At 42.6% G+C, this 14,365-nt stretch overlaps 1 protein-coding gene across 1 annotated transcript in view; it reads left to right on the forward strand.

Annotated features, from left to right (window-relative positions):
• Positions 1-13,130, forward strand: part of LOC135548780 (ubiquitin domain-containing protein 2) — an 80,770-nt gene extending 67,640 nt beyond the window's left edge. Inside the window, exon 3 of the mRNA XM_064978688.1 lies at positions 11,100-13,130. Within this exon, the coding sequence (XP_064834760.1) occupies positions 11,100-11,557 (458 nt within the window). The 3' untranslated portion in view covers positions 11,558-13,130. The remainder of the gene's footprint in view (positions 1-11,099) is intronic.
• Positions 13,131-14,365: the final 1,235 nt, after the last annotated feature.

Genomic DNA, 14,365 nt, shown 5'->3' on the forward strand with positions numbered 1-14,365 from the left:
CCTGAGAATGCATTACATTTATATATTGGAAAGAAAAATGTTCTATTACCACATCCTGTTATGCTGCGCACATAGAACATGTCCAGGAGTAAAACAGAGAAAGATGTTTGGCTGGCTCTACACTACCGTTCAAAAGTTTGGGGTCACTTAGAAATGCCCTTGTTTTTGAAAGAAGGCAACTTTTTTGTCCATTTTAAAATAACATCAAATTCATCAGAAATACAGTGTGGACATTGTTAATGTTGTAAATGACTATTGTAGCTGGAAATGGCAGATTTTTTATGGAATATCTACATAGGCCCATTATCAGCAACCATCACTCCTGTGTTCCAATGGCACGTTGTGTTAGCTAATCCAAGTTTATCATTTTAAAAGGCTATTTGATCACTAGAAAACCCTTTTGCAATTATGTTATCACAGCTGAAAACGGTTGTTCTTGATTGAAGAAGCAATAAAACTGGCCGCCTTTAGACTTGTTTAGTATCTGGAGTATCAGCATTTGTGGGTTCAATTACAGGCTCAAAATGGCCAGAAACTAAGATCTTTCTTCTGAAACTCGTCAGTCTATTCTTGTTCTGAGAAATGAAGGTTATTCCATGCAAGAAATTGGCAAGGAACTAAAGATCTCGTACAACGCTGTGTAATACTCCCTTCACAGAACAGCGCAAACTGGCTCTAATAGAAAGAGGAGTGGGAGGCACATTTGAGCAAGGGGACAAGTACATTAGAGTGTCTAGTTTGAGAAACAAACGCCTCACAAGTCCTCAACTGGCAGCTTCATTAAATATTACCCACAAAACACCAGTCTCAACGTCAACAGTGAAGAGGTGACCCCGGGATGCTGGCCTTCTAGGCAGAGTTGCAAAGAAAAAGCCATATCTCTGTCCAGTGTTTGTTCTTTTGCACATCTTAATCGTTTGTTTTTATTGGCCAGTCTGAGATATGGCTTTTTGGCGTTTCTGTGACATCAGGTTCTGTCGCGGCAGGTAGCCTAGTGGTTAAAGCGTTGGACTCTAACCACTTGGACTTGCAAGTTCGAATCCCTGAGCTGACAGGTTAAATATCTGTTGTTCTGCTCCTGAACAAGGCCCACTGTTCCTAGACCGTCAATGAAAATAAGAATTTGTTCTTAACTTGCCTAGTCAAATAAATGTAAAAAAAATATATATATAAAAAATAATATTGTCATGGAGGGCAGGTAGTTTGCATCCGGTGACGTGTTGTGCAGACCGCACCACCCTGTTGTGTCATCTGCAAACTTGATGATTGAGTTGGAGGTGTGCATGGCCACGCAGTCATGGATGAACAGGGAGTACAGGAGGGGGCTGAGCATGCACCCTTGTGGGGCCCCAGTGTTAAGGATCAGCGATGTGGAGGTGTTGTTTCCTACCTTCACCACCTGGGGGTGGCCTGTTAGGAAGTCCAGGACCCAATTGCACAGGGCGGGGTTCAGTCACAGGGCCTCGGGCTTAATGATAGCTTGGAGGGTACTATGGTGTTAACTGCTGAGCTATAGTCAACGAACAGCATTCTTACATCGGTATTCATCTTGTCCCGATGGTTGTGGCCTTCAAGCTAAACTGATGTGATTTGATTGATGCCTGACAGTGAAGAGGCTGTAGTTAATCTCCATAACTGAACAGTAGCATACTACACACTCTGCATAGTGAAAAGGATCGCCTTTTTTTACCCAATAAATTATTTGAAAAAAATTCTTTATCGGTCTCTCCCCACTACCTGCTGGCTGTGTGGGACTGACTGACTGCACTGCAGTGACTGGTCTGGTCTAGAGAGGCTGTCTGGGGCCAGATGGACTGTTTGCTGAGCCTCGGTAAAGACAGGGAGACTGAGTAATAATGATGGTAGTGTCTCCAGAGGCCAGACATCGCTCACTCTCTTTTTATACCATTACTACCATGTTGACATAGATCAAATAAGTCTTATATGTATGAGGTGGATGGGCTTTATAGTTTTCAACAGTGAGAAACGCTTAGCTGTTTTTAAATGATACTCAAGGTAAAATCAAGCCTTTTTTGTAATCGGCTGAGGAGAAATAGACTGGGGGGGCGTTGTACGAAAAAAAGTAATCAGCGATTGAATTGTCTTCAACCAGTCAGAGTATCAAAGCCAATGACACATTTTCATTTTCACATTTTACCCATGTGCGTTCTGGCTCGGGTCTAATCCATCGGTTTCTGGACTAAGGGTCAGAAAGATACTCCGATCCAGACTCACTGCTGAGAAGGAACTAATGTCCGTAGCCGTGGCTTAGCGTTTGGCCGGAGCAAGGAGTCTCGGTAAACGGATAGACAGGTTAGAAAAATACTATCTCCATTTCAACCCCCTGAAGACTGTACAGTATATCAGTGACACCATTTGACTACCGTATGTTTTCTCTTCACACAGTGATGCTGCAGCCCTACAACACAGGCTACAGTCCAGTCATCATCTGTTCCACAGCCCAGGCTTTCTATAATGTAAGACCCTTGGTCGTGTCTTGAAGGTCATGTCTACAATTGACACTTACGTACGACTTCTGCTATCAGAAAAACAAGATCGCATTGAAAAGACGGTCTGGGGCCTACCGGGTGGCGCAGTGGTTAAGGGCGCTGTACTGCAGCGGCAGCTGTGCTACCAGAGACTCTGGGTTCGCGCCCAGGCTCTGTCGTAACCGGCCGTGACCGGGAGGTCCGTGGGGCGACGCACAATTGGCCTAGTGTCGTCTGGGTTAGGGGGGGTTTGGCCGGTAGGTATATACTTGTCTCATCGCGCACCAGCAACTCCCGTGGCGGGCCGGGCGCAGTGCGCGCTAACCAAGGTTGCCAGGTGCCCAGTGTTTCCTCCGACACATTGGTGCGGCTGGCTTCCGAGTTGGATGCACGCTGTGTTAAGAAGCAGTGCGGCTTGGTTGGGTTGTGTATCGGAGGACGCATGACTTTCAACTTTCGTCTCTCCCGAGCCCGTACGGGAGTTGTAGCGATGAAACAAGATAGTAGCTACTAAAAACAATTGGATACCACGAAATTGGAGATAAAGGGGGTAAAATTCTACCAAAAAAAAGACGGGTCTGGACTAGAGGTCAATTATGATTTTTCAACGGCGATACCGATTATTGGAGGACCAAAAAATTACAACAATACTGAATTAACACTTATTTTAACTTAATATAAAACATCAATAAAATTAATTTAGCCTCAAATAAATAATGAAACATGTTCAATTTGGTTTAAATAATGCAAAAACAAAGTGTTGAAGAAAGTAATATGTGCCATGTAAAAATGTGTGCCATGTAAAATATGTGCCATGTAAAAAGCTAACGTTTAAGTTCTTTGCTCGGAACATGAGAACATATGAAAGTTGGTGGTTCATTTTAACATGAGACTTCAATATTCCAAGGTAAGAGGTTTTAGGTTGTAGTTAATATAGTATTTATAGGACTATTTATCTCTATACCATTTGTATTTCAAATACCTTTGACTATTGGATGTTCTTATAGGCACTATAGTATTGCCAGTGTTACAGTATAGTTTCCGTCCCCCTCCTTCCCCCTACCTGGGCTCGAACCAGGAACACATAGACAACGGCCACACTCTAAGCATCGTTACCCATCGCTCCACAAAAGCCACGGCCCTTGCAGCGCAAGGGGAATAACTACTCCAAATCTAAAAGCGAGTGACGTTTGAAACAAAATTAGCGCACACCCAGCTAACTAGCTAGCCATTTCACATTGGTTACACCAGCCAGGCTGATAGGCTTGAAGTCATAAACAGCGCTGTGCTTGCGAAGAGCTGCTGGCAAAACGCACGAAAGTGCTGTTTGAATTAATGATTACGGGCCTGCTGCTGCTCAGTCAGACTGCTCTATCAAATCAGACTTAATTATAACATAATAACACACAGAAATACGAACCTTTGGTCATTAATATGATCGAATCCGGAAACTATCATTTCGAAAACAAAACGTTTATTATTTCAGTGAAATACGGAACCGTTCGGTATTTTATCTAAGGGGTGGCATCCCTAAGTCTAAATATTCTTGTTGCATTGCACAACCTTCAATGTATGTCATAATTACGTATAATTCTGGCAGATTAGTTCGCAATGAGCCAGGCAGCCCAAACTGTTGCATATACCCTGACTCTGCGTGCAATGAACGCAAGTGAAATGACACAATTTCACCTGGTTAATATTGCCTGCTAAACTGGATCAGTAGTTATAACTAGTGATTATGATTGATTGTTTTTTAAGATAAGTTTAATGCTAGCTAGCAATTTACCTTGGCTTCTACTACATTCGCGTAACAGGCAGGCTACTCGTGGAGTGCAATGGTTAGAGCGTTGGACTAGTTAACTGTGTGGTTGCAAGATTGAAACCCCTGAGCTGACAAGGTGAAAATCTGTCATTCTGCCCCTGAACAAGGCAGTTAACCCACAGTTCATAGGCAGTCATTGAAAATAAGAATGTGTTCTTAACTGACTTGCCTAGTTAAATAAAAGGTATAAAAAAAATAATCAGAAATCGGCGCCCAAAAATACTGATTTACGATTGTTATGAAAACTTGAAATTGGCCCTAATTGATCGGTCGACCTCTAGTCTGGACGCACAAAAGTCGCCTTGTGATCTGATTGTGTTCAGGTCTGGCTGACTTCAGGAGGTGGTCAGGAATGCATTGTGTTTGCGTCCAGACTGAGCAGAAATCCAATCAGGCTACCGAAAGCGCATACAGTTGGCGACGTCATCAGCACTCCCACAAGTTTCCAGAGAACTTCTGATTTGGGACCAAGAGGCACCTTTTCATTATAATGTTGGAGGAACGCAGTTGCTGGCCTCATAAATGCTAGCCAGCTAGCTAATATTTAGAAAAACAATGTTTTGTTTGGCTAGAGTTATGCTAACCTGTTTGCAATCCCTTTTGCGTTGCTTTCTAGCTTGCAGGCTAGATACAGCCTGCTAGTTAGCTACAGTAGTTAGATACTGCAATCAGTTGTTGTGTTATTATATTCTGCCTATTCCACCGTTTGTAGAATGCAAACTCCCAAAAAAATTGGGGATGCATACCAGCAAAGCCACTACACAACACTAAACAATACATTAATTGCACTTTAACTGTGACAAGCGGTGTCCACAAACTGTTAGGGCCTACACAAAGCTGTCCCAACAGCAGAGCTTTCTTTCCAACACCATGGAGTGAATCCTTACCACTGCTACACCTGGCTGTCAGCTGAGCCTTGTCTGGCAGCGAAACAGTTAATTCAGCCTTATTTGCTGCCTTTTTGAAAAACATAGCTGATATGGCTGACTTGCTTAAACAAATGTGGTTTCTACTGACAATTGAGATGCACAAACCAAAATCCCGTGGAGCTCAGTTGGTAGAGCATGGTGCTTGCAATGCTAGGGTTGTGGGTTTGATTTCAGTAATCGTCTGCTAAATTACTCAAATGTAAAAAATGCATAAGAGAACAATGAGGGGGAAAAAAGGCTAACTGTAATTTCGATTAAGACATTAATGAGCGAGCAAAGACTGACGTAGTCAATATAACTATTTATTTAGCACTTTTGAAATGTACAGGGACAGAATTCAGAACATGGGCCATTCTTACATTATTCTCCCCGTAGGATAAATGAATGTGACATATAAGCATACAACGAAAGCTCTTACAATATTTGATGATGAAAGTGACCAAATTATTACAGTGAGGCACATGGGTTACAACAGCTAACTCCACAACATACACTTAGTATTACCTTCTTAGCTACAATCTGCATATCTCCCTGGCATATTACATCATTTATGCAGCAGCATACAATACATTTTTGTACTCAGCATTATGCTAGCTAAGATTTTGAAAGTATGATGTTGACATGATCAGTCCAATCAAAGTAGTAGATATAATGTCATTTTATCTGTGGCCAATGACCTTGAGCCTTCAAATGTAAATCTGTGGCAGCACCCAAGGGGGCTTGAACTTTCTAGCTTTCCCTGTAGATTTTGCGGCGACGTTGTGTCCCCATGAGTGACGGAACACTGAGCCAATCATGGAGCAACTAGACAAAATTGCCAACCCCATAATCTCTGTATTTTCCACTGTCTGCTCCTCCACCACAGAAAGCACTGAGCTAGGCTGAAACACCTGCATTTTGAGCTGCCTTACACAAGAAAGCAAAAAAGAGACCATGTTTATATGCAGCTTTATTAACTCTGTTTATTTATTTTTACATTTGTTTGCAAACTGATATGTGACAAAATGCCAAAATAACATGCAAAGCAGGCAACAACACTTTTTTTTAAAGCTAAACCGGTGGGGTTCAAAACAGGTGGGGCTCTGCCACTGCACAGCACAGAGACAGGCTGTTTGAATGTGATTTGCATCTAGAGTGAAAAGTGTTGTCAAAAAATCAGACGGCGTGATAAAGAAACTGCTGAAAGCTGTATTGTTGTGCTTCTGCCTGTCATTGACTCCTCGCTGAGGAGAAAGCCATGCGTCACTCAATGCCCCCTCACTCAGCCACTCGCACAATCTTGAGTGACAGAACTGGGGTGCTAACTGTAACACACCCCCTCCAATCACTGCGAACACAACTCCTTACAGACACTCTTCACCCTCCTCAAGATTGCTCTTTCCTTATCAATCCTTTTTCATTTCATTCGTTCTTTCTCTTTGTACCTATCTCCCCTCTCGGTCTCTCCCTCTCTCTCATTCATATGAAGTACTCCTGTGATAAGAGCCGTTGAGAGTAGAAAGCCAGTACTTAATGATCCTCGTCAAATCAACATGCTTGCAGAGAGTCTCGTGGTGCTTCTGAAGTGCTGTTACCATTGTTTATTCTGGTGACATTATTGAGTGTGTCGTATTGTCAAGTAGCCTCTGTATGATGAGTGGTGACTGGAGTATTGACATGGTCTGTCCCAACATAAAACAATGATCAACTGAGACCCTGCTTGACACCGTTGAGTCTTTGTTATTCATTGGTATTTCCTTTATAGTCCTGTGTGCTGATGTGACAGAAAAGTGTGTGACATAAAAAGAGACCTCCAGATAATCCCAGCTTTGATCGAGGGGATTGGGAAATAAGGTGAATCATATAATATTATGCCATTTAGTAGACACCTTTATCCAAACAGGACTGGCTTTTATCTCTAAATTTACACTGTCTGCGAGACATCTGTGAATCACCTCACCTCCACCACACATTTGATCATTTTATCACGACAGTGCTGTTTCTCAGCCTTTGCACTAAACAAGATTCTATGTGTGCCTGTGTGTGCTATTCAAAGGGGTGTGTGGAGGTTTGGGCTGTTTGTAGGGCTGGGCAATATGGCCCAAATATCATTGTTTCTTTCCAATTTTGACGGTATTTTAGGTTTTTTTGAATAATACAAGTTCTAAATTTGCTTTGAGTAGCTTTTGGAATCGTTAGCTAGCGCATACAACTTTCTCTGACGTCACACTAATTTTCGATTTACCTGATATCGTCGGATGGCTAACATTCGATGTCTGCGGCTGCGTTGTCTTCTAGCCAAGATCTGAAATGCGATCATAATTGACTGTCGTGCATATAAAGCACACAATAGCTACCGGTGGTTCCATGATGACTGAAAACACAACTGTGGGACGAACGAGTGACAAATTCTGGGCAAGGGCGATCCATTTAAAATTAATTCATTCATTCTTCCCTTGCTCTGCAAGTGTCAACTCATCATACGTCATCAGAAGTGTCCACCATATTTGAGGGCTGAGGGGAGAGGATGTATTTTTATATGTTTGGAATGCAGCCAGTGTTTGACATGAAAAAGAATGAAAATGCCAGGGAGGAGTTATTGTGACAGGAGTAGGAGTCAGTGTTTCCTACGGGAACCTACAATCTTGAGCTACATTAAATGTTTTCTTTTAATGTATTAAAACGTTAAATGTTTTCTTTTTTTAGAACAAACGTCAAAAAATGTATGCTAGGCTGTTTTCTGGCAATTGTGCCCGATGTTAAGACTACAAACCGTTATAAATGACCCATTTGCGAGATTGACTTGTCATTTCAATAGGCACAGGCTACAGACTAAAATCTGTGTTTATGATTGCAACTATGCCATAGTTTGCTTATATAAACCCTAGGTAGCCTATAGCCCCCGATAGGCCTAAATCTCATTTCAGATAGTCTACAGTAGCCTAGGCAATATGTAGGCAATATTTAAACTAAACAATTTAGCAGCTTGCTTAGTTCCAATAAACAGACTAAGTTATTCAACATGAATAGTGAGTCAATTTCGAGATAAGAAGTGCTTGTGTTTCCCAATAGCCTGCTGGATTAGGCTACTGAATTAAATATTAAGCATATTCAATTCATATAAATATTATTGTCAACAACAGCCAGTGTTTAATAAAAAACATTTGTTTTACCTGTAGCCTAATCTGACTAGTTACCGTTAATCTGATACGTTGTAATCGACAATTGCGGTAGAGCTTTGATAACTTCCAATTGAATTAACTAAACATGCCCATTAATAATTGCACAATAACACAAGGTTACAACAATAAACTGAAGTTATGGGCTATTCATTTCATCCGTTTGCCATCTCCCGGTAGGCTACACAAGTGGCACAAATTGATTTGCAATGACTCCAGAGATATCTTAATTTCAACATATTTATTGTAGCCTACAATGGCATATAAATGAATAGGCTACATTATGCACAATAGAAACAAATGTATCATCCTTCACATTTTAATGTCAGTTTCATTTAAGACTTTAACCCCACCCACCTATAAAAAGAACCACGAGGGGGAATTCCTTAACTTCCCTTTCAAATTTCCCAAGAACTGAGCATGCCTTTTCTTCTTTCAGCTAAGTCTACATTGGAATGCAAGTTTAAACCAAAATCGTTTTCCATTGCTTTGTCTCCATTATTTCTTGATGTGCATCAGTTATAGCATGTTAATGTTTTATGGAAAGAGGGTTGGAAATAGGTTCCATAATGACAATCTACAGCGCAGTTGGAAAGTATTCAGACCCCTTGACTTTTCCACATTGTGTTACCTTACAGCCTTATTCTAAAATGGATTAAATAAAAAATAATGTACTCACCAATCTACACATAATACCCCATAATAACAAAGCAAAAATTGTAGAAATGTTTTCATATGTCTTACAAATAAAAAACAGATACCTTATTTACATAAGTATTCAGATCCTTTGCTATGAGACTCGAAATTGAGCTCAGGTGCAAATTCAATTGATTGGACATGATTTGGAAAGACACACCTGTCTATATAGGGTCCCACAGTTGACAGTGCATGTCAGAGAAAAAACCAAGCCATGCGGTCAAATGAACTGTCCATAGAGCTCCAAGACAGGATTAAAGAGATCTGGGAACGGTACCAAAACATGTATGCAGCATTGAAGGTCCCCAAGAACACAGTGTGGCCTTCATCATTCTTAAAAGTAAGAAGTTTGGAACGACCAAGACTCTTCCTAGATGTGGCCGCCCGGCCAAACTGAGCAATCAGGGAACAAGGGCCTTGGTCAAGAAGGTGACCAAGTTTCTCTGTGGAGATGGGAGAAACTTCCAGAAGGACAACCATCTCTGCAGCACTCCACCAATCAGGCCTTTAAGGTAGAGTGGCCAGACGGAAGCCACTCCTCAGTAAAAGACAGCCCACTTGGAGTTTGCCAAAAGGCACCTACAAACTCTGAGAAACAAGATTCTCTGGTCTGATGAAACCAAGATTGAACTCTTTGGCCTGAATGCCAAGCATCACATCTGGAGGAAACCTGGCACCATCCCTATGATGAAGCATGGTGGTGGCAGCATCATGCTGTGGGGATGTTTTTCAGCGGCAGGCACTGGGAGACTAGTCAGGCTGGAGGGAAAGATGAATGGAGCAAAGTACAGAGAGATCCTTGATGAAAACATGCTCCAGAGCGCTCAAGACCTCAGACTGGGGCGAAGGTTCACCTTCCATCAGGACAACACCCCTAAGCACACAGTCAAGACAATGCAGGGCTGACTTTGGGACAAGTCTCTGAATGTCCTTGAGTGGCCCAGGCAGAGCCCGGACTTGTACCCGATCGAACATCTCTGGAAAGACCTGAAAATAACTGAGCGACACTCCCCATCCAACCTGACAGAGCTTGAGAGGATCTGCAGAGAAGAATGGGACAAGCTCTCCTAATACAGGTGTGCCAAGCTTGTAGCATCATACCCAAGAAGACTCGGGGCTGTAATCGCTGCCAAAGGTGTTCAACAAAGTACTTAGTAAAGAGTCTGAATACTGATGTAAATGTAATATTTCTGTTTTTTTTTATATATATATATTAGCCAAAATCTCATCTGTTTTTGCTTTGTCATTATAGGGTATTGTGTGTGTGTGTGTGTGGATTGAGAGGAGAAAAAATGATTTAATCTGCACTGTAATATAAGAATATGAATATGTACTGTATTTATGAATAGTGTGTAAATAGTATTTTTGTTGTCTTTCCATTATGTAACTCTAGAATTTATTTAGAATGTTATGTATGTCATGTTTTTCTTGTCTATCAATAACTGTTCTGTACTTTGTTGGGTATTTGTACGTTTTGTGTGGTCCCAAGGAAGAGTAGCTACTGCATCTGCATTAACTAATGGGGATCCTAAACTAAACTCTAATTTCTCTCCATTCTCCCTCCAACTCGCCACTCTCACTTCCCATAACAGGCCATTCACAAGGAGGAGCAGCCACAGTGTCACAACTACAGTTGACTGAGGGATACTTGTCTGTTTAGGCTGTATAGTCTTCCACTGGTTCACTCTGTCACATTCATCTATTTTGTCAAACTCAACATTCCATCATGATCATCATGACATTAGAAAAAACACCCATACGACATAATTGATCAAAACGAGCAGAGGGCGAGAGATTGAGAGTACGGGAAACATCATTTCACTAGAAATGCAATAGCTAGAACGTTATCGAGCAAAACGGATGAAAAGACAATATTCACAGTCCTCTGAATATGAGGGAAGGATTTTGAACTGACTAAGTCAGACTGAGTGAATAATCAGAAGTCAATGGTCTGTCCTGTTCCGTGAGTGACTTTGTTCCTCTGTCCTTCTGTGTCCCCCTGCAGGCGCGCTGACTGAGTGCTATGACGAGCTGGGGAACCGCTACCAGCTGCCAGTCTACTGCCTGTCTCCACCTGTCAACATGATCGAGGAGAAGAGTGACCTGGAGAGTCTGGAGGTCAGCGAGCCGCCACCCAGCGAGGGCCAGGAGTGCCAGCTGCGCCTGCGCTTGTCTACGGGCCGGGACCTGCGCCTGGCGGTGAGGACCACGGACACGGTGCAGCATATGAAGCGCCGGCTGCAGACGGTGGAGGGCGTGGCGGCGGCCACCCAGCGCTGGTTCTTCTCGGGCCGGCCACTCACGGACAAGATGAAGCTGGAGGAGTTGAAGATCTCCAGGGACTACGTGGTGCAGGTGATCGTCAGCCAGCCGCCCGCCCCTCTGCCCACCCAGGCACCGCCCACCCCCATACCAGCCACGCCCGCCACACTACCCCAGGACCCCACACCCGTGGAAAACTAGTGCCTGGCACCCGGGGAGGGCATGCAGGAGGAGAGAGGACCACAATGGGAGGACCAGCTTGTGTCTAAGAGAGCGAGCAAGAGAGGGGTGGAAGTGTGTGTGTGTGTGTGTGTGTGTGTGTGTGTGTGTGTGAAGGAGCTAAGCAGGTGGAAGATTAAACACGTGTCTGCAAATGGGCTGAAACAGGACTAGAGAGCCATTGAAAGGGTTTATTTACAGTTGAGTGTTTGTTAAGCTGTGTTAACACCCTCCCTCTTCTCCCTCCTCGACGGGACGGCGAGGTTATTCTGCGAGGCATGCTAGGATAGCAGCAGGGGTGTGTCTGTGTCTCAGCCGGAACAGGAAGACTCCGCCTCCTCGATTGAAGACAACCAACCAGGAGCAGGAAGAGACTCAACCACAAGACAGGACCACCTGCCAACCTGACTTTTAACAAATCAACCTTTTATAAAAACTATTTTTAAAAACTTGTCTTGCTTTTAGTGGAAACTGAACAACCAAAAAAATAAAGATCTGGGGAAACTATAAGGAACGGGGAAGAATATACAGTAACAACTTTTTCGTTTTGCATTGTTTTTACTCTTGTTTTGATTTCACTGCTGTTGCATTTTAGTCCTTGTCTTTGTCAAGGATGATTCTGTATTGATTTGGAGGACTGGGTCAATGTTCCAGAACCTCTTACCTGCCTGCCTGCTCTCCATCTCCTCTATAGCTTCTAGTCAGTCAGCTGTCTGTCCTTCTATTGCTCTCTTTGTTATGCATCCTACCTGTAACAGTCTTGACCTGTAGCTTCTTTCTGCAGACATTACATGTAGCTCTGCCAGTCAACTCTTAAGCAGACGAATCACATGCTCTGGACTATACCTTTTTAATTCCTGTCTTGGTTTGTGAAGTTAGTAGGCCGTCACTGCGTCAGATTAGTTCCCTTCTCATTCTCCAGTGTACATCCCATCGTGTAAACTTTGACACTCTCACTCTACAGTTGTCTGTGTGCACCTGATATTTGCTTGAGATGGAAATACAGTAGGTTTCCAGTTATTACAGGTGCAGAACTAAAAAAAAAAAAAAAGGAAAACATGCAAACTGAATGTGCTGGGATGAGTTGTCAGTCATCGCAAAGTGTTACTAGCACTGTGTATAGAAATTCTGCTTCACTATACTTTAAGATACTTATCAGCACAGTGTGTATTCAATTTGTTTGTGTGTGTGTGATAGAGAGAGCGAGAGTAAATGCATGTTTGAGATGTTGTCGAGGGAAAGTGTTGGATGTACAGCTATGTTCACATGCACAATATCTTCTGGTGACAAGAGCCAGACCTCAGAACATACCAAGAAGAGGTTACGACCTTAGCAGGTCTCTAGGGGTTGTACTGTGGAGTGTGGACATGTCACACCAGAGGTCTTGTCCTGTACTCCTGTAACTGTTAAGACTGAATAACATTTTTCTGCTTCTCTCTTTGTGTGTATAAGTGTGTTAAGGCACATCAAGACTTATTCATGAAAAATGCATTTCAGAAACCTAGTTGCATATTTTGAAATAGAATGTTTTTAATTAAATTGACCAACATTTGTACTCCACAATCTCTCTCTCATTTCATTGGACCATTTGTTGGACATAGAAGAGCCTCTGGGGGTTTCAGTTAGAAAGCAGAACTAAATGGAATTAGAGTCATGTTTGAAGAACAGAACTAGCCTATTTGGAATATGACCTATCCTGTATAGAAGACTAGCTGCGGGTTCTACTTCACACAGGTGTGAAGAATAGGGTTGCAAAGGGAGGGTATATTACTGGAAACCTTAGGTTTATCAGTAAACTAGCAGAATCCTGGTATCTTTCAAGGATTTAATGTAATCTATCACAAGACATCTAGTGGCTCTTTAGGGTACTTCAGATTATCACGTGTCCGTAATAATCCTGGCCCTCAGTGGGGCCTTATCACGAAAAAAATATATGAAATATTATCATGATTTTAAAATAGAATGAGCTGTAAAATGTAGGTTTCTCCCATTTCGTGCCTAATGACCCTGACCCCGATAGAGGTTCAGAGTTTGAGTTACACTGACGTTTTGTTGTGGGTTTTAGAGGATGTTGACCTACGTCTGCAGCTGTGGAGGAAGAAATGTCCTCCACTTCCTCTGTGGGATTCCACCTATTGGAGAGACAATGAAAAACAGGGAAGCAGCTTTGTGATCGTGGTTCCATATTTCCTTTAATCTGCTGACAGAGAGTAAATCACTTGGTTTTATCACAGTGGAGAGAGAGAGATGGGACCTTATGGCCATGTTAGGAAGGCTAGATATTCTGTGCATATACTCATTTGCCTGGCCACCCATGGCACGCAAACCACCATCCACTCCTGTCCATGAGGCAGCCCATGGACCTAATCCTGTTTTTTCCTGCTAGAGGAAAGTCTGCTGTCAGCCATAAATGATGAGTTGTTTAGCTTGTGGACCTTTGCCCTTGTAATATTTTCATACATTTACTACAAATGATTTGTCAGATAAACAGCATGGGGAATTTCCCCTGCCCATGTGAAAGCCTGGTTATGATGTATTAGGGGAGGGAGACCCAGAGCTGATGTAGGAAGTTTGTAGGAGCATCAAAGATTTATCTTTGCTTTTCACGTTATACATCTAGATACTTATATTCAGGGGTGTGGGGCTCAGAATAATGCATTTGTCTATTTCTCAGTAGACCCAAAACAGCACGTGCCATGACACATTCACCCTACGATATGATACAATCCTCTGCGACAATAATGTCCCTGAATCCAACTACAGGAAGCCAAACAATGTAACCCGTTATTG

Source organism: Oncorhynchus masou, chromosome 11, assembly GCF_036934945.1.
Source record: "Oncorhynchus masou masou isolate Uvic2021 chromosome 11, UVic_Omas_1.1, whole genome shotgun sequence".
Classification (NCBI taxonomy): domain Eukaryota; kingdom Metazoa; phylum Chordata; class Actinopteri; order Salmoniformes; family Salmonidae; genus Oncorhynchus; species Oncorhynchus masou.